We start from the raw sequence: 20,534 nt of genomic DNA, 5'->3' as shown, positions 1-20,534 counted from the left end.
GCTCATGGCATGCTAAGCCAGTCTATGGTATTGACTTGCCCTAGGCTCAGACAGGTGGGAGGTGAGCAGAGAAGCTACCCAGCCTGTAGGCCTGACCCCTCTGTGTTCACCTACTCTGCTCTCAGCCCCACCTTTTCTCTCCAGTGCAGATCAGCCTGCCCTCCACCATGCGCATGACAGCAGCCGACGGCACTGTGTACATAGCCCAGCAGATGCACTTTCACTGGGGAGGAGCATCCTCGAAGATCAGGGGCTCTGAGCACACTGTGGACGGGATCAGACATGTGATCGAGGTACCTGAGGACTCCCACTGTGTACTCTTTCCTTCAAACCCTGTAGTCACTTTCCTTTTTATTTATTTATTTTGAGACACAGTCTCGCTCTGTTGCCCCGGCTGGAGTGCAGTGGCGCGATCTCAGCTCACTGCAACCTCCACCTTCTGGGTTCAAGCAATTCTCTTGCCTCAGTCCCTTGAGTAAATGGGATTACAGGTACCCACCACCATGCCCGACTAAGTTTTGTATTTTTAGTGGATATGGAGTTTCACCATGTTGGTTAGGCTGGTCTTGAACTCCTGACCTTAGATGATCCATCCGCCTTGGCTTCCCAAAGTGCTGGGATTATAGGCGTGAGCCACAGTGTCGGCCATCACTTTTCTTATTAAAATAGCCAAGGCTGGGTGCACTGGCTCACACCTGTAATTCCAGCACTTTGGGAGGCCAAGGCAGGGGAATTGCTTGAGCCCAAGAGTTCTAGATCAGCCTGGGCAACGTAGCAAGATCCTGTGACTAAAAAAAAAAAAAAAAATTAGCCAGAGTGGTGGCGCACACCTATAGTTCCAGCTTCTGAAGAGGCTAAGGTGGGAGGATGGCTTGAGACCAGGAGGTTGAGGCTGCAGTGAGTCCTGATCATGCTGCTGCACTCCAGTCTGAGTAACAAAACAAACAAAAACAGCCAAAAGACTTTGTGCAAAGGTAGCAGTTAAGTTATCCTGAAGTTGAGTTTATTTTTTATTCACTCAGCAACTGTTGATGGATCACCACTTTGTGGCAGGGGTTCAGGCAAGGTCCTGCCCTTACAGGACTCAGGTGGGCAGGACTTCACAGCCCACAGGGTGTGGCAAGCCCTCCTTTGTTTCAGCTGGATTTTTATGTGTTTGATTTTCTTTTTTTATTTTTTGAGACGGGGTTTTGCTCTTTTGCCCAGGCTGGAGTGAAGTGGTGTGATCTTGGCTCACTGCAACCTCTGTCCCCTGGGTTCGAATGATTCTCCTGCCTCAGCCACCCAAGAAGCTGGGATTACAGGCACCTGCCACCATGGCCGGCTAATTTTTGTATTTTTAGTAGAGACAGGGTTTCACCATGTTGGCCAATCTGGTCTCAAACTCCTGACCTCAAGTGTTCCACCTGCCTCAGCCTCCCAAAGTGCTGGGATTACAGGCATGAGCCACTGCGCCTGGACTGTGTTAGATTTTCTGAGTTCTCTCTTTTGCCGGAATCCATCCAAAGGATGACTACACGTTAACAGTGGTTGCCTGGGACAAGGGGCACAAGCTCACTCTCCCTGCAAAGTCCCCAGACACCCCAGGAGAACCCTATGTCCTCATGTGACCCCTTCAGACTCTGCCAGCTTGTCTGCCTGGAGGGAGGGTGTGGTTGGGAAATGGCCTGAAACTGCCATCTTCCAGAATCCCACTCTTGCTCTTTCCATTCTTTGGGAAGTTTCTGCTCTTGATTCATGGGATTTGCAGCCCAAGTGGAGGGAGATAGAGGTCCAAGTTGCTTGTGTGGAACAGTCTGAGGCCTCAGATGGAGCACCTTCCTTTCTCTTCCTTCTTCCCTGGAAATCTTAAGCATCCAAATTTCTATGAACTGCCCTTGACGCACCCTACCTTGCTCTTACAGATTCACGTTGTTCACTACAATTCTAAATACAAGAGCTATGAGACAGCCCAAGATGCGCCGGATGGTTTGGCTGTACTGGCAGCCTTCGTTGAGGTAAGCAGAAACTACCCACGTGTGTCTGCAAAATCTAGTTGAACAGTCTTCTTCATTATCACTCTCCATCTTTTCCTGAGCTCACAGTTCTTGGAAACATTGACTGGATGGAAGATCACTGTGCTTCTGTGCTGTCAATCTCCAGACCTTAGTTACCATGGACAAGCTGACTTACAAGAGCTGGAATCCCAGAGGGGTTGCGTAGACACAAATTGTTCGAAGGGCAAGGGGAAACCTGCAACCCAATCAGACAAAGGCAACACCTCTGCATTTCCTTTATTTATTTATTTATTTTTTTTGAGAAAAATTTCACTCTTGTCGCCCAGGTTGGAGTGTAGTGGCACGATCTCAGCTTACTGCAACCTCCGCCTCCCAGGTTCAAACGATTCTCCTGCCTCAGCTTCTCAAGTAGCTAGGATTACAGGTGCCTGCCACCATGCTTAGCTAATTTTTGTATTGTTAGTAGAGATGGGTTTCACTATATCGGCTAGGCTGGTCGCGAACTCCTGACCTCAGGTGATCCGCCCACCTCGGCCTCCCAAAGTGCTGGGATTACAGGTGTGAGCTACCATACCCGGTCAACACCTCTGCATTTCTAAGAAAATCTAGACGGTGGGGCTGGGCGCGGTGGCTTACATCTGTAATCCTAGCACTTTGGGAAGCCAAAGTGGGTGGATCACTTGAGGTCAGGAGTTCAAGACCAGGCTGACCAACATGGCAAGACCCCATCTCTACTAAAAATATAAAAATTAGCTGGGCATGATGGCGGGCACCTGTAACTCCAGCTACTTGGGAGGCTGAGGCAGGAGAATCACTTGAACCCAGGAGGCGGAGGTTGCAGTGAGCCAAGATCACACTATTGCATTCCAGCCTGGGCAATAAAGCTAGACTTCGTCTCAAAAAAAAAAAAAAAAAAAAAAAAAAAAAAAAAAAAAGCTGGGCACGGTGGCTCACGCCTGTAATCCCAGCGCTTTGGGAGGCCGAGGCAGGAGAATAACTTGAACCCGGGAGGTAGAGGTTGCAGTGAGCTGAGACTGTGCCATTGCACTGCAGCCTGGGCAACAAGAGTGAAACCAAAACCAAAACAAAACAAAAACGCCAGGCATGGTGGCTCATGCCTGTAATCCTGGCACTTTGGGAGGCCGAGGCAGGCGGATCACCTGAGGTCAGGATTTTGAGACCAGCCTGACCAACACGGAAAAGCCCCATTTCTACTAAAAATGCAAAATTATCAGGGCGTGGTGGCGCATGCCTGTAATCCCAGCTACTGCGGGGGCTGAGGCATGAGAACCACTCAAACCCAAGAGGCAGAGGCTACAGTGAGCCAAGATAATACCACTACACTCCAGCCTGGATGACAAAGCGAGACTCTATCTTAAAAACAAAACAAAACAAAAGTTGGGCATGCAAAGAAACAGGAAAATGTAATCCATATTTAGGAGGAAAAAAATAAATCAATCAACAGAAACTGACCTGAGTGGACCCAGAGCGATTAGGCAGACAGGACTTTAAAACAACTATCAATGCTGTGGCTAAGTTAAAAAAAAAAAACAAAAAAAACCCAAAAACCACCAACTATCATAAATGTTTGAAGAATGAAAGGAAACTATGTTCAAAGAATTGAAGGAAAATATGATGACAATGACTCAAAAAGGGAATCTCAATAGAGAAATAGAAACTTTAAAGATGCACCAAATGGAAAGTCTAGAGTTGAAAAGTATAATAAACAAAATGAAAAAAATCACTAGATGGGCCCAAAGCAGATGTGAGGCAGCAGAAGAAAAAAAGAATCAGTTCATTTGAAGATAGAGCAATGAAGTTATCCAATTTGAAAAACAGAGAAAAAAGACAGAAGAAAAATGAACAGCCTTGTAGACTCATGGGGACAACATCAAGTATAGCATCACACACACACACACACACACACACACACACACACACACATATATATATAATGGGAGTCCCAGAAGGAGAGGAGAGAGAGAAAGTGGAAGTAAAAAACCAAACAAAACAATAGCCAAAAAGCCTCAAATCTGAGGAAAAACATAAATTTACCAATCCAAGAAACTAAAAAAACCCCAAATCTGATAAATAAACCCCAAGTCTAGATACATCAAAAATTAAACTGCTGAAAGCAGCAAGAGAAAAGGGATTTCTTATATGTAGAGAAATGACCGTCCAATTAATGGCTGACTTTTCAAGTCATCAGAACATGGTGGAATGACTGTCAATCAACAATTCTATATCCAATCAACCACCCTTCAACAATGAAGGTGAAACAAAGACATTCCCAGATATACAAGAACCAGTATAATTGCTAGCAGGCCTGTCTTACAAGTCATATATAAGGATGCTCTTCTGGCTGAAAGAAAATGAGGCCGGGCGCGGTGGCTCAAGCCTGTAATCCCAGCACTTTGGGAGGCCGAGACGGGCGGATCACAAGGTCAGGAGATCGAGACCATCCTGGCTAACACAGTGAAACCCCGTCTCTACTAAAAATACAAAAAAAACTTAGCCGGGCGAGGTGGCAGGCGCCTGTAGTCCCAGCTACTCGGGAGGCTGAGGCAGGAGAATGGCGTGAACCCGGGAGGCGGAGCTTGCAGTGAGCTGAGATCCGGCCACTGCACTCCAGCCTGGGTGACAGAGCGAGACTCCGTCTCAAAAAAAAAAAAAAAAAGAAAATGATACCAGACAGTAACTCCGATCCACAGAAAGAAGTGAAGAGTACTGGAAATGGAGAACAGAGAAGACTACACACATATATTTTTTGTGTTTTCTTCTTTCAATTTCTTTTTAAAAACCATCAAGATTATTTAAAGCAATGACTATACCACTATATATACCACTGGCTTATAATATATGTAGATGTAATGCATATGACAAAAATAGAAGAAAGGACAAGGAAGAAATAGAGCTCTTTTGAAGCAAAGTTGCTATATTTTACTGAAATTAAATTAATATTAACCTGACATAGATTGTGATTGAGTTGTATATGGTAATCACTTGAGCAACCACTAAGAAAATAACTAAAAATGATTAAATGGTACATGAAAAGTATTTGCTTAACACAAAAGAAGGCAGTAAAGGTGGACCAATGCAACAATAAAGGCACGAGACATCTAGAAAACAAATAGCAAATGCAGTCAGAAAGCCAAGAAAGCCAAATTCATGCACAGTGAAAGAGATCAACCACTTGACTGAAAAGAACCATTGAAAATAGACCTTTTTCACCCAAAGCAACTTTTCTGACTTTTAAAGCCAATACTCATTCAGAAAGAGTGATCTGGTGTTGGGGGAATTGTAGTCGTTCTGCCTTGGACATTTGGCTCTCTGTCGGAAGTCCTGAGGATGAAGAAGTGAGCTCGTGAGATCAAGCCCTCCTCATCACAAAGAATCTGACTGTGGCTGACACTGCCCAAAACAAGCACACAGGCTGGGTGTGGTGGCTCACACCTGTAATCCCAGCACTTTGGGAGGCCAAGGTGGGCAGATCACGAGGTCAGGAGTTCGAGACCAGCCTGGCCAACATGGTGAAACCCCGTCTCTACTAAAAATACAAAAAAATTAGCCAGGCGTGGTGGTGAGCACCTGTAATCCCAGCTACTCAGGAGGCTGAGGCAGGAGAATAGCTTGAACCCGGAAGGCGGAGGTTGCAGTGAGCTGAGATCACCCCACTGCACTCCAGCCTGGGCAAGAGAGAAAGACGCCCTCTCAAAAAACAAACAAACAAACAAAAAACCCACAAACAAACAAACAAAAACAAGCTTGCAGGGGACTTTTTTAGAGTAAGTGTTGGCCATTTCTGAGGGCATCACCAATGCCTGAGAAGCTTCTTTCCCTGGAAGCTGCCAAAATACTTAAGATAGTGCCTTTCTGGAGGGACTCCTGAACCTGTGTGGTTGGTAGCAAAGAACAGTCAGACTGTCTCTGCCAAAACACAACAGGGCACAGGCTGCCTCTCCTTACTCTCTAGGCTCGGCCCAATCAGCTAGAAAGCTGAGCGGCTGGATGAGTAGAGATGGCGCTGGGGCCTCTTCTTCACTTATGCTCAGTGCTCTGCGCTTCGTTGCAGGTGAAGGATTACCCTGAAAACACTTACTACAGCAGCTTCATTTCTCATCTGGCCAACATCAAGTACCCAGGTAAGGGAAGCCAACTGTGGCTGCAGGAGGGAAAGGGAATGAGTGTGAGTGTGAGAGTGAGGTGTGCCCAGGGGGCAGGGGATTGATGCTGGTGGGGAGGGTGGCCAGTGGGCCCTGCCAAGGGAGTCCACCCCTCCCTGTGCCAGATGACTTGTTCCAGTGATTTCTGCTGTTGGCTTAGGCAGCAAACCTCTCTGAAAAGGCTGTGCATAAATTCGATGTGTCACTTCCTATGATTGGAACTTCTGGCTGGAGTTGCACTAAGTAGGGATATCCTCGCTTCGATGACTGTCACCTCAGCTGGCAGTGACAGTCCTGGCGGCTAGAGAGATGTCCACCTGGCTCCAGGCTGAGATGAATGTCAAGAGGGAAGCCCTCGTCATCCCGCTTGGACATACAGACACTCAGGGTGTTCTTCCGTCCCCTCTGCCTCCAGAAGGCAGCATTCTTGTAAGAGCCATCTCCCGCCCAGGGTCAACCCTTGACTTTGAGCTATAACCACATCAGCTCTGCATTCTCGACTTCACGTGTCCCATTCCGCCCGCACCTCCCAGCCTCCCAGGCTCCCAGTCCTCTGACTTCAGCACCCAGCCCCTCCTGCAACTCACCTGACCCGAGTCCTCCAAACCTGGGGCTTCCACATTCTCGCTCCTAGTGACGCCTGTGTTCTTTCATCTGTCTCCCAGCTGAGATTCCACCCCAACACTCTGAAGTCTCCCTCAACACTCCCATGCAAACACCCTCTATGCCATCACTCCTCTACCCCTCCACAGACTCACTGGCAAAGCTCCAGACCAACTCAGAGCTGGCAGCCAAAGAGCTGGATGCAGTTGGACAGGAATCCATAGACATCTAACTGGTATTATTATCGCTATTATTTTTGAGACATGGTCTCGCTCTGTCGTGCAGGCTGGGGTGCAGTGGTGGGATCATGACACAGTGCAGCCTCGACCTCTGGGGCTCAGTTGATCCTCCCACCTCAGCCTCCTGAGTAGCGGGGACTACAGGTGCACTACCATGCTTGGCTGGTTTTTTGTATTTTTAGTAGAGACAGGGTCTCACCATGTTCTCAGGCTGGTCTTCAACTCCTAGGCTTAAGTGATCCGCCCGCCTCAACTTCCCAGAGTTTTGGGATTATAGGCATGAGCCACTGCACCTGGTCAACTGGTATTATTTTTTTATTTATAGCTACAAATATGAACAGTGCCCAGAAATCCTAAAGTACCACCCTGGGCATTTTCTTTCTGACCTCCCAAATTCTTGTCACATGCTTTCTCCTCTCTCCTGAAGCCCCTGTGCCCGGGCTCCAGCAACTCCCCTGGAGCTGATGCTCCCACGCTCACTCCATTGAGAAGGCAGAAGCCACAGGCCAGAAACACTCCACTCCTTAACCCACGTGCATCTGGACCAAATTCCACGTCCCTTCTTTAGCTGCAATGGATGACAAATCCCTGCTCTTGTCAACACCACCCCTCCCATGTGGGCCCCAACCCCACTCCTCTTCCACGCTCAGGGCCTCCTTTCCTGCCATTCTCTCCCCTCTCTTCTGCATCACTGATTTCTCTTTTTTCTTTTTTGAGATGGAGTCTCGCTCTGTCACCAGGCTGGAGTGCAGTGGCACGATCTCAGCTCCCTGCAACCTCCGCCTCCCGGGTTCAAGTGATTCCCCTGCCTCAGCCTCCTGAGTAGCTGGGATTACAGGCACACACTACCACGCCTGGCTAATTTTTTGTATTTTAGTAGAGACAGGGTTTCACCATGTTGGCCAGGATGATCTCGATCTCCTGACCTCGTGATCTGCCCACCTCAGCCTCCCAAAGTGCTGGGATTACAGGCGCGAGCCACTGTGCCCGGCCTGCATCGTTGATGTCTTACTCTTTATTAAAGCCTACTGTTCAGGCCGGGCGCGGTGGCTCAAGCCTGTAATCCCAGCACTTTGGGAGGCCGAGACGGGCGGATCACAAGGTCAGGAGATCGAGACCATCCTGGCTAACCCGGTGAAACCCCGTCTCTACTAAAAAATACAAAAAACTAGCCGGGCGAGGTGGCGGGCGCCTGTAGTCCCAGCTACTCCGGAGGCTGAGGCAGGAGAATGGCGTGAACCCGGGAGGCGGAGCTTGCAGTGAGCTGAAATCCGGCCACTGCACTCCAGCCTGGGTGACAGAGCGAGACTCCGTCTCAAAAAAAAAAAAAAAAAAAAAAGCCTACTGTTCAGCACACACATCTGCCCTAATGCCTCCCACCTCCAAACACAAGCAAACAAACGTATCTCCTGACTTTACCATTCTCCAGTTGCCCCCCAGTTCTCTGGCTCCCCTTGAAAAGGTCATAGAATAGTCCTGTTCTCCTTTCTCACCCACCCCACCCTGAGCTGCCCCTGCTCCACCGAGCCGGAGTGGTGGGCAGATCTATGGGCCACTCTTCTTCTCTTGTCTTAGTTTACCTTCAAAGGGTGGTCCGCAGCACCCCAGCTCCGCCCTCTCACTCTCTGGCTCCTGCTCTAAGTGTTGGGTGGAGTCAGGCTCTGTCTCATCTCAGTGACTCCACGCAGTCCCACAGCCTGAATTAAAACTTACCACTTAAGGCCGGGAGTGGTGGCTCACAACTCCCAGCACTTTGGGAGGCTGAGGCGGGCCCATCACCTGAGGTCAGGAGTTTGAGACCAGTCTGGCCAACATGGTGAAACCCCGTCTCTACTAAAAATACAAAAATTAGCCAGGCGTGGTGGCGGGTGCCTGTAATCCCAGCTACTTGGGAGGCTGAGGCAGGAGAATCGCTTGAACCTGGGAGGTGGAGTTTGCAGCAAGCTGAGATTGTGCCATTGCACTCCAGCCTGGGTGACAGAGTGAGACAACATCTCAAAGAACAACAACAACAACAAATTTACAACTTAAACCATTTTAAATGTACAGTTTAGTAGCATTAAGTACATTCACATTGTGGTGCAACCATCACACCCCTCCATTGCTGGAACTTTTGTCATCTTCCTAAACTGAAACTCTGTACCCGTTCAACAGTAACTCCCCATCTCCCCTTCCAGCTTCTAGTAACCACAGTTTCTGTCTCTAAGAATTTGACTATTCTAGGTACCTCATATAAGTAGAATCATACAGTATTTATCTTTTTTTTTTTTTTTGGTCTGGATTATTTCACTTAGCATAATGTCTTTTAGGTTCGCCCACATTATAGCATGTTATCAGAATTTCATTCCTTTTTAAGGCTGAAGTGGCCGGGTGAGGTGGCTCACACCTGTAATCCCAGTGCTTTGGGAGGCTAAGGCTGGCGGAGCACTTGAGGTCAGGAGTTTGAGACCAGCCTGGCCAACATGGTGAAACCCCATCTCTACTAAAAATACAAAAATTAGCTGGGTGTTAATGGCAGGTGTCTGTAATCCCAGCTACTTAGGAGGCTGAGGCAGGAGAATCACTTGAACCCAGGAGGCGGAGGTTGCAGTGAGCTGAAATTGCGCCACTGCACTCCAGTCTGGGGGACAGAGTGAGACTCTGCCTCAAAAAAAAAAAAAAAAAAAGGGCTGAAGGGAATATGATATTTTGTTTATCCATTTATCTACCGGTGAGCATTTGGGTGGCTTCCATCTTTTAGCGAGGTGACGCTGCAATGAATATGAATATGGGTGTACAAGTATCTCTTTGAGTTCCTGCTTTCATTTCTTTTGGGTAGATAGGAGTTGAATTGCTGAGTCATGTGGGAACTTATGTTTTTTTAATTTTTTTTTGTTTGTTTTGTTTTGTTTTTTGAGACAGAGTCTCTCTGAGGTGGGAGTGCAGTGGCTCGATCTTGGTTCACTGCAACCTCCGCATCCCAAGTTCAAGCACTCCTCCTGCCTCAGCCTCCTGAGTAGCTGGGATTACAGGCACGTGCCACCATGCTCAGCTAATTTTTGTATTTTTAGTAGAGATGGGATTTCACCATGTTGGCTAGGCTGTTCTCTAACTCCTGACCTCAAGTGATCCGCCCGCCTTGGCCTCCCAGAGTGCTGGGATTACAGGTGTGAGCTACCACACCTGGCCGTATGTTTATTTTTTGAGGAACCATTATACTATTTTCTATAGTGGCTACATCATGATTCTGGAATTCTTGGCTTTCACTTAAATACGTTAGAGTTACAAAAATAAATCTCTACCACAGAGTCCTTTTGGAGGTTATGTCTTGAAATCTTCCAATAATGATAAAACTTAGAACTCTTTTGCCTACTCATGGGCTTGTGCACCCTGAGACATTGTGGCCTTGGTTGAACAGGCCTATCTACATATGTCTCAAAACTATATTCTCTGCCTTTAAGAAGCGCAAAAGCGCTCGGGGAAAGTGAAGCAAAACCCAGCTCAATCCTGTGTTGCCTCGAGAGTCTCGTGCTGAGCTCAGGGGCTCAGCGTCGTTGACATGAATGGAACAAGGGCCACTCTAGAGCAGGAGCAGATGTGGCTCCTGTAGGAGCTTTGCAGGCCCTGGTGGAAGTGGCCCCTCCCTACGCCCCACCTATGGCTGGGCTTGGTTCCCAGCAGGCGTGGCAGGAGGAGCTCAGGACCAAATGCCTACACCTGGACCCTGGCTTGGTTCTGATTCTGCATTTATTATTATTATTATTATTATTTTTTTTTTTTTTGAGACAGAGTCTCACTCTGTCGCCCAGGCTGGAGTGCAGTGGCCGGATCTCAGCTCACTGCAAGCTCCGCCTCCCGGGTTCACGCCATTCTCCTGCCTCAGCCTCCCGAATAGCTGGGACTACAGGCGCCCGCCACCTCGCCCGGCTAGTTTTTTTTGTATTTTGTAGTAGAGACGGGGTTTCACCGTGTTAGCCAGGATGGTCTCGATCTCCTGACCTCGTGATCTGCCCGTCTCGGCCTCCCAAAGTGCTGGGATTACAGGCTTGAGCCACCGCGCCCGGCCGTCTGCATTTATTATTTTAAAAAAAAATGTTTTTTTAAACTTATTGTAGAGATGGGGCCTCCCTGTGTTGCCCAGGCTGGTCTTGAACTCTTGGCCCCAAGCAATCCTCCCCGCCTTGGCCTCCCAGAGTGTTGAGATTCCAGGCGTGAGCCACTGCACCCGGCCTGATTCTGCATTTACAACTGCTGTCTACCCACTTCTCAATGAGCCCAAACCAAGGCATTTTGGTCTTTCTTTGTGGGCACTTACCCAGAAGTCTCCAGGGGCCATATTTATTTCTTTCATTAATCATAAAATGTGTCCTCTGCCTAGCCATGATAATGGTGACCGCAGCAGTTACACTTAGGAGTCCTTCCCTATGTAGTGGTTCAATGCCAGCTGCTTTCCAGACGTTACCTCCTTACCCTCACAGCAATCCTGCCGACTGTTCCACAGATGAGAAAACAGCCGCAGAGCGAGCACGCAGCCAAGAGCACTCAGCCAGGAGGAGGTGTCTGAGTGCATCTATCCCCAAAGTCTCTCCCCTCAATCCCTTCCAGGGAGAAGTAAACTGGGAAATTGTTTCCTAATCATCAGCTTCTATATTCTGCTGAACTCGAGAGATTGGAACCTGGCGAGGCCTGGGCCTGAGCTGTCCTCCTGAGGGGCAGCGGTGGTCCCTGACATTCTGTTACCTTCTGTCTTCTTGGTCAGGACAAACAACAACCCTGACTGGCCTTGACATTCGGGACATGCTGCCCAAGAACCTCCAGCACTACTACAGCTACGACGGCTCACTCACCACGCCTCCCTGTACCGAGAACGTCCACTGGTTTGTGCTGGCGGATTTTGTCAAGCTCTCCAGGACACAGGTAACGTATGGCATCGCTTTGCCGAAGCCTTCCCATTTGACTGCCTGGTTAACAAGGGTGCTCCCCAGCATCTCAACGAACGTCAACAACTGGGGGGTCCTACGGTGTTTTCTGTGTGCAGGGCTACTGTGCCTCATCTATCCAACCTTTTTTTTTTTTTTTTTTGAGACAGAGTTTCACTTTGTCACCCGGGCTGGAGTGCCATGGCACAGTCTTGGTTCACTGCAATCTCCGCCTCCCAGGTTCAAGCAATTCTCCTGCCTCAGACTCCCAAGTAGCTGGGACTACAGGCATGCACCACCACGCCCGGCTAGTTTTTGTGTTTTTTTGTTTTTTTTTTTTTTTGAGACAGAGTCTCGCTCTGTCACCCAGGCTGGAGTGCAGTGGCGCAATCTCGGCTTTTTTACGTCATTCTCCTGCCTCAGCCTCCCGAGTAGCTGGGACTACAGGCGCCCGCCACCTCGCCCGGCTAGTTTTTTTGTACGTTTTAGTAGAGACGGGGTTTCACCGTGTTAGCCAGGATAGTCTCGATCTCCTGACCTTGTGATCCGCCTGTCTCGGCCTCCCAAAGTGCTGGGATTATAGGCTTGAGCCACCGTGCCCGGCCCTAGTTTTTGTTTTCAGTAGGGACAGAGTTTTACCATGTTGCCCAGGCAGGTCTCAAACTCCTGGGTTCAAGCAATCTGCCTGTCTTAGCCTCCCAGAGTGCTGGGATTACAGGTGTGAGCCACTGCGCTTGGCCATCTCCTTTTCTTAAACTTTTCATTTCCTTAGAGAAAGGTGGAAGAGACCCCTGCTCAAGGACACCCACACCCCACAATGTTGCCAGTCAGGCTGGAAGTGCCCCCAGACACCTGACAAGCAAATGGTAAATTATCTCTGGAAAAAATGAGCTTAAATCCAGACCTGGAAGAATTTTCACAAAGCAAGTTACCTGAAATTAGCTCAATTAAGAAAAAAAATACAAAACATATGAGAAAAAAAGACATTATAAATGAGAACCAGCAGAATCAGACCTACAAAGATTTCACTTAGTGGAATTATCAGACAATTAATAGGACATAAGAATGTTTAATATGTATAAATAAATAAGAGGTTTAAATATGAGCAAAGAACAAAAAAGTCTAAAAATGGACATCCAGACTTGGTACAAAAACACAAATAGAATTTCTAGAAATGGAAAATCAGTATCAAAAATTAATAATCCAGGTCACTCGCGGTGGCTCATGCCTATAATCCCAGCACTTTGGGAGGCTAAAGTAGGTAGATCACCTGAGGTCAGGAGTTTGAGATCAGCCTGGCCAACATGGTGGAACCCCATCTCTACTAAAAGTACAAAAAATTATCCAGTCGTGGTGGTGGGCGCCTGTAATCCCAGCTACTCGGGAGGTGGAAGAATCACTTAAACCCAGGAGTTGGAGTTTGCAGTGAGCTGAGATCGCACCACTGCACTCCAGCCTGGGCAACAGAGCAAAACCCTGTCTCAAAACAAAAACAAAAACAAAAACAAAAACAAAACAACAAAAAATTGGCCAGGCATGGTGGCTCAACGCCTGTAATCCCAGCACTTGGGGAGGCCAAAGCAGGCTGATCATGAGGTCAGGGGTTCTAGACCAGCCTGGCCAACATGATGAAACCCTGTCTCTACTAAAGATACAAAAAATCAGCTGGGCGCAGTGGCGCGAGCCTATAATCCCAGCTACTCAGGAGGCTGAGGCAGGAGAATCGCTTGAACCCAGGAGGCAGAGGTTGCAGTGAGCTGAGATCACACCATTGCACTCCAGCCTGGGTGACAGGGCAAGACTCCATCTCAAAAAAACAAAAATACAAAAACAAAAAATAACCCAATGAATGGGTTTGATAGCATGTTAGATACAGTTTGAGAGAATTAGCAAATTGGAGACGGCCAATAACACCATCTAGAATGCAGCACAGAGAGAAAGAGAAGGAACTATGAAAAGAAGTGAAGAGACATAGTGTACTGGAAAGGTCTAGTAAATGTCTAATCGAAATCCTAGAAGGAGAAGAGAGGCAGAACAGGGAAGAGTCGTGATTTGACAAAATATGGACTGCCAATTTTCAGGAAGAGATACCAAGTCATATATTCAAGAATGCCAATTAGTTTCTCTCTCTCTCTCTCTAGGTGTGTGTATATATATATGTGTGTGTTTGTGTACACAACACCCTGTACTAAACACATCACAGTGAAATCATCAAAGACAAAGAAATAATTTAAAAATTAGCCAGAAAGAAAAGACAGATTATCATGAAAAGAGTCTTATTAGACAGAGAGTTGATTCAACATAGCAACAGTGAAAGTCAGAAGGCAGTGGAAACATAATTTCAAAGTGCTGAGGGAAAAAAATAGCCAATATAGAATTGTATGTGCAGCAAAAATGCCTTTCAAGGATATAGACAAAATACGGACATTTTCAGGCCAGGTGAGGTGGCTCACACCTGTAATTCCAGCACGATGGGAGACTGAGGAGGGTGAATGACCTGAGGAGTTTGAGACCAGCCTGGCCAACATGGTGAAACCCCATCTCTACTAAAAATATAAAAATTATCTGGGTGTGGTGGTGGGTGCCTGTAGTCCCAGCTAGTCAGGAGGCTGAGGCAGGAGAGAATAACGTGAACCCGGGAGGTGGAGGTTGTAGTGAGTTGAGATTGTGTCACTGCACTCCAGCCTGGCGACAGAGCGAGACTCCATCTCAAAAACAAACAAACAAACAAAAAAACCCTGATATTTTCAGAAAAACAAAAATTGAGTTTGCCACTTGATATATTTCTGCTTACTTCTTTCTCTCCTTTCTACTATTGGACAAATACTCATATAAAAAGCTGAAAAGAGATTCTGTTGGAAGAATGCACGGATAGATTAGTTCTGGAATAATGCCTGACACAGCACCCAGAACCTCCCCTGGACTTGAGATCTTCTTACAGTTGCTTCATCAGGGTTATATAAATCCGAGTTCTAGCCCAGTTGTTAATTCTTTTTCTTTTTTTTTTGAGACAGAGTTCCGCTCTGTCTCCCAGGCTGGAGCGCGGTTGTGTGATATTGGCTCACTGCAGCCTCTGCCTCCCAGGTTCAAGTGATTCTCCTGCCTCAGCCTCCTGAGTAGCTGGGATTACAGGTGCACATGACCATGATCAGCTAATTTTGGTATTTTTAGTAGAGAAGGGGTTTCACCATGTTGGCCAGGCTGGTCTCTAACTCCTGAGCTCAAGTGATCCACCCACCCTGGCCTCCCAAAGTATTGGGATTACAGGTGTGAGCCACTGTGCCCAGCCAATTGTTATTGCTTTTTTTTGTTTGTTTGTTTGTTTGTTTGTTTTTGAGACAGAGTCTTGCTCTATCGCCCAGGCTGGAGTGCAGTGGTGCGATCTTGGCTCACTGCAAGCTCCGCCTCCCAGGTTCACACCATTCTCCTGCCTCAGCCTTGCCAGCATCTGGGACCACAGGTGCCCGCCACCACGCCTGGCTAATTTTTTTGTATTATTAGTAGAAACGGGGTTTCACCATATTAGCCAGGATGGTCTCCATCTCCTGACCTCGTGATCCGCCCGTCTCGGCCTCCCAAAGTGCTAGGATTACAGGCGTGAGCCACCTCGCCTGGCCAATTGTTATTTCTTTTAAATTACCCAGTGCCTCTTCCCCTCCATCATGCACTCATGTTGCCCCCAGGTTTGGAAGCTGGAGAATTCCTTACTGGATCACCACAACAAGACCATCCAAAACGATTACCGCAGGACCCAGCCCCTGAACCACAGAGTAGTGGAATCCAACTTCCCAAATCAGGGTGAGTGAGACTGATTCTGGATCATGTTCTGCAGTTTAACTCCTGTTTTGCTCCTTCCTCTAGGTGGACCCATCTCTTCCGGCAATAGTAAGGGAAGGAGAGTCATTTCAGTAGCGGGAGGCTCAGGTGGGCCAAGCTGCACGGGGCTTGGGCAGAGGGTGATCACTTTTTCCCAGTCCAGGCAGGGATGCCAGTGAGTAGAACACAAGAGACGATCAGGAGAGACAGCTACGTGATTTATTACCTACATAGCCTTGGCTAGAGACAGCAGGAGAAGCAAAAAGACCACAACATCCAGAAGCTCTCATAAGAGTGTAGGTTCAAGTTAACCTTTTTTTTTTTTTTTTTTTTTTTGAGACAGAGTCTCGCTCCGTCACCCAGGCCGGAGTGCAGGGGTACAATCTCGTCTTACTACAACCTCCGCCCCCTGGGTTCAAGTGATTCTCCTGCCTCAGCCTCCCCAGTAGCTGGGATTACAAGCACCTGCCACCACACCCAGCTTTTTTTTTTTTTTTTTTTTTTTTTTTTTTTTTTTTTAACAGAAATGGGGTTTTTCCATGTTGGCCAGGCTAGTCTCAAACTCCTGACCTCAAGTGATGTGCCCACCTCGGCCTCCCAAAGTCCTGGGATTACAGGCGTGAGCCACTGCACCTGGCCAAGTTAACCTTATTAACCCCACTGAGATTATTTCCTGCACCGCTTGATCGTAGTCTGTGTTATGAACCCACCCCCAACGCCTCCTATACATTCTCTCAAGGTGGAGTTAACTAGACCACATATTGTTCACGGCATCTGCCTGAGGCGCAGGCCCCAGACCCCAGCGTGCTGGAAGTAGGTGCAGGCAGGCCAGCCTCTGCTGCAGCCTCCAGTTCCTTGGATCAGGCTCCAACTGTGTCCTTGGCTCACCTTGTTTCTGTGTTGGCAAGAATGTAAATATTTCACAGCCTCCTCATCTTTATTTTGTCTGCTTTCTGTAAAGTTGTGGTGAATCCATTGTCTTTATAGCCCATTCTGTTAACCATTCCTGATACTTTTATATTTTTCAATACAGTAGAATCAGTATCCTATCAATATTGTTTTCTCAATATTATCCCACTTTTTTTTTTTTCTTTTTTGAGACAAGGTCTTACTCTGTTACCCAGGCTGGTGCTTAGTGGCACAATCACAGCTCACTGCAGCCTCAACCGTCTAGGCTCAAGCGATCCTCCCACCTCTGCCTCCCCAGTAATGGAGACTGCAGGTACACACCACCACAGCCAGCTAATTTTTTTTGTATTTTTTGTAGAGATGAAATCTTACTATGTTGCTCAGCCTGGTCTCAAACCCCTGGCCTCAAGCAATCCTCCCCACTCAGCCTCCCAAAGTGCTGGGATTATAGGCACGAGCCACCTCATTCGGCCTTATCCCACCCTTATATGTACCTTTTAAAACTTAAATTTCCGCCGGCATGGTGGCTCATGCTTGTAATCCCAGCACTTTGGGAGGCTGAGACAGGCGGATCACGAGGTCAGGAGATCGAGACCATCCTGGCTAACACGGTGAAACCCCGTTTCTACTAAAAAATACAAAAAACTAGCCGGGCGAGGTGGCGGGCGCCTGTAGTCCCAGCTACTCGGGAGGCTGAGGCAGGAGAATGGCATGAACCCAGGAGGCGGAGCTGCAGTGAGCTGAGATGGCGCCACTGCACTCCAGCCTGGGCGACAGAGCAAGACTCCGTCTCAAAAAAAAAAAAAACTTAAATTTCCACCCCCCACCCCAATAAGGCCTATTTGTGATTTTCTCCCCACCTTTCCTTCCTGGTTCACTTATTGAATTAACAGGGGATATAGGTGTTTTCTATATTGTTTCCTCCAACACAGTTCACTCCTCCAATACAATTCACTCCTCCAATACAGTACTAGCAGAGGAAAAAAACTGACGTCAGCTATAGTGATCATTTCTCCATACTGTACTATATACAACATTAACAGCAAGAATTCTTTTTTCCAAAGGCAATGTCGTCTTTAACAGGTCCAACTGCAAGCAGGCTGACCAAAGGGAGCTTAGACTCATGCATCTGTCTCCTAATTCTTTTGGAGTCTCTCACTGTGTCGCCCAGGCTGGAGTGCAGTGGCACAATCTCATGGGCTCACTGTAACCTCCGCCTCCCGGATTCAAGCGATTCTCCTGCCTCAGCCTCCTGAGTAGCTGGAATTATAGGCATGCCCCCCGACACCAGGCTAACTTTTGTATTTTTAGTAGAGATGGGATTTCACCATGTTGGTTAGGCTGGTCTTGAACTCCTGACCTCAGGTGATCTGCTTGCCCTGCCTCCCAAAGTGCTGGGATTACAGGTGTGAGTCACTGTGCCTGGCCTGTCTTCTTGTTCTAAATGTTGCCACGTTTCCCCTGCTTTCCCTAAAACAATTTTACGCTATTCTGGCAATAGGCACCAACAGACTGCGTAACTTTCAATATGCCACATCTGAAATGCTTTCTCCATTAGAGGGTCACTCTAGCGTCTCCTCACGAGGGGGCTCAGATGTTCTAGGTACCGGCCCCAGACTGAGGTACTCCATGTGGTGATTTGTCTGTAGGTCCACTGAGAATCGCTGTTCAGGATTTATTACTTCAACTCCCAGTTCAGCATCAGAGGGCTTCCTTACCCCCAGGGAACCTGAATTGTGGCCTCCCTTTGCTCATTATAGAACAGAGAACTGGGCATCATCTTGGCCCACCTTCCCTCAGACCCAGATTTCCTTTCTTCTCTTTTCTTTTCTTTTTTCTCTCTCTCTCTCTTTCTTTCTCTCTTTCTTTCTCTCTCTTTCTTTCTTTCCCTTCCTTCCTTCCTTCCTTCCTTCCTTCCTTCCTTCCTTCCTTCCTCCCTCCCTCCCTCCTTTCCTTCCTTCCTTCCTTCCTTCCTTCCTTCCTTCCTTCCTTCCTTCCTTCCTTCCTTCTCTCTCTCTTACTTTCTTTTTCTTTTTCTTTTTTTTTTAGCAGAGTCTTGCTCTGTTGCCCAGACTGGAGTGCAATGGCTCCATCTTGGCTCACTGCAGCCACGACCTCCAGGGCTCAAGCAGTCCTCCTACCTCAGCCTCCCAAGTAGCTGGGAGTAGCATGTACCACCACACCCAGCTAATTTTTGTATTTTTTTGTAGAGATGGGGTTTGGCCATGTGGCCCAGGCTGGTCTCGAACTCCTGAGCTCAAGCAATCCACCCACTTCAGCCTCCCAAAGTGCTGGGATTACCCGGCATGATCCATCGCGCCTGGCCAGGCCCAGATTTCTATGTAGCGGTGATTGGCTCTGGTCAATCCAGCTGCGTGACTCATGGTATTGCACTGCTCTGTAGAGAACTGTACCCCAGTGGGGTTGATAGGATTCACCCGTCCGGAAGGCATGACCTGAGAAACCAAAGGTCAGCTACAAAAACAAGACGATGGCCAAATACGGACCTCTTGCAATTTATTTACTAGAAAACACCTCTATACTATATCCCCTCAGGCAAGGGCCACCTGGCATCACGGGAGAAAACAAAATCCAAGAGTAAAGCTCACGTCAACACGCCACCCCTTGGCTCCCGGCAGCCTAGAAGCCTGAGTTCAAACACAGTGAAGACGCATAAAGACAATGTACTGGGCACACGGAGAGCATTCTAAGGAATCAAAAGACTTCCCAAAAATACGATGTGGGTATGGTAACTGGCCGTCCCCCTTCTCTGTTTTTGTGAGGACTGTACAAGGTTTAACCATTTCCAACTAACTCTTCTTTTCACAGAATATACTCTAGGCTCCGAATTCCAGTTTTACCTACGTAAGATTGAGGAAATTCTTGAGTACTTAAGAAGAGCATTGAACTGAGGAAAGCTAAGAGGAATATTCAATATTAACTAGCTTGAAGTCCGACCTAACCAGAAGAGGCGCCTGTCCCCTGCAGCCACACCCTGCCCTGTCTAAGAGACCATGTGTGTCTGGAACAGGCTGCTCCCCCTGGGGCAGCTGTTGAGCTTCTGATTAAAAGAGGGGAAACTGTCATCCTGGACAGGAAGTGAGATGCTATCATCCTGGACAGGAAGTGAGATGCTATCGTCCTGGACAGGAAGTGAGATGCTATCATCCTGGACAGGAAGTGAGGTGGCTTCAGTTCACGAGAAGGGATCTGAGTTAGACATCACCAGTGGAAATTGATTGGAATAAAAAGTTAAAGGAAATAGAACCCTAACTATTCTCCTATCAAATCATATATGTTGACCTGTCTAAATTATAAACCAGCCTGACCTTTCCTTTAGCATTAGACGTAATAAAATAATTTTGGAAATTTGTCATTAAAAAATTTCTATTATTTTGTATCACTTCAAATATCCCTTCTTTTGTCCTGCCCACCTCCCACTGCCCCCCTTCTCCCCCCCACTCCCTCCCCACTTCCCCCCCTCCAACACCACACACAGGTGAAGGCATAGAGATCAAGGTGGGAGGGATTAATAAAGATTAATAAATTAATAAGATTAATAAAAAGGAGAGAGGTGTTTTTTGTTGCTGTTGCTTATTTTTTTGAGATGGAGTCTCACTCTATTGCCAGACTGGAGTGCAGTGGCACTATTTCGGCTCACTGCAACCTCCACCTCCTGGGTTCAAGCAATTCTCCTGTCTCAGCCTCCCCGAGTAGCTAGGACTACAGGTGCGCACCACCACGCCCAGCTAATTTTTTGTATTTTTAGTAGAGATGGGGTTTCACCATGTTGCCCAGGATGGTCTTGATCTCTTGATCTTGTGATCCGCCCACCTCAGCCTCCCAAAGTGCTGGGATTACAGGCGTGAGCCACTGCGCCCAGCCTTTTTTTTTCTCCTTTGAGACAGA

At 47.7% G+C, this 20,534-nt stretch overlaps 1 protein-coding gene and 1 long non-coding RNA gene across 15 annotated transcripts in view; both read left to right on the top strand.

Moving 5' to 3' along the window:
- Positions 1 to 20,009, top strand: part of CA6 (carbonic anhydrase 6) — a 39,146-nt gene extending 19,137 nt beyond the window's left edge. For 6 of the 14 annotated variants that reach the window (XM_077975860.1, XM_077975855.1, XM_077975864.1 and 3 more), the window contains 7 exons: positions 145 to 293; positions 1,905 to 1,997; positions 6,070 to 6,139; positions 11,741 to 11,898; positions 15,584 to 15,698; positions 19,182 to 19,365; positions 19,455 to 20,009. In XM_077975860.1, coding sequence (XP_077831986.1) covers positions 145 to 293; positions 1,905 to 1,997; positions 6,070 to 6,139; positions 11,741 to 11,898; positions 15,584 to 15,698; positions 19,182 to 19,336 — 740 coding nt within the window. In that variant the 3' untranslated portion in view covers positions 19,337 to 19,365; positions 19,455 to 20,009. Of the gene's footprint in view, positions 1 to 144; positions 294 to 1,904; positions 1,998 to 6,069; positions 6,140 to 11,740; positions 12,173 to 15,583; positions 15,699 to 16,821; positions 16,939 to 17,873; positions 18,555 to 19,181; positions 19,370 to 19,454 lie in introns of those variants that run through there. The other 8 variants (XM_077975914.1, XM_077975925.1, XM_077975936.1 and 5 more) reach the window with 5 other exon arrangements.
- Positions 9,255 to 10,292, top strand: LOC144336624 (uncharacterized). The gene is made up of 2 exons (XR_013408605.1): positions 9,255 to 9,377; positions 10,156 to 10,292. It is a non-coding gene; the product is annotated as an uncharacterized LOC144336624 (long non-coding RNA).
- Positions 20,010 to 20,534: the final 525 nt, after the last annotated feature.

Source organism: Macaca mulatta, chromosome 1, assembly GCF_049350105.2.
Source record: "Macaca mulatta isolate MMU2019108-1 chromosome 1, T2T-MMU8v2.0, whole genome shotgun sequence".
Classification (NCBI taxonomy): domain Eukaryota; kingdom Metazoa; phylum Chordata; class Mammalia; order Primates; family Cercopithecidae; genus Macaca; species Macaca mulatta.
This window is presented reverse-complemented; position numbering and strand designations above follow the sequence as displayed.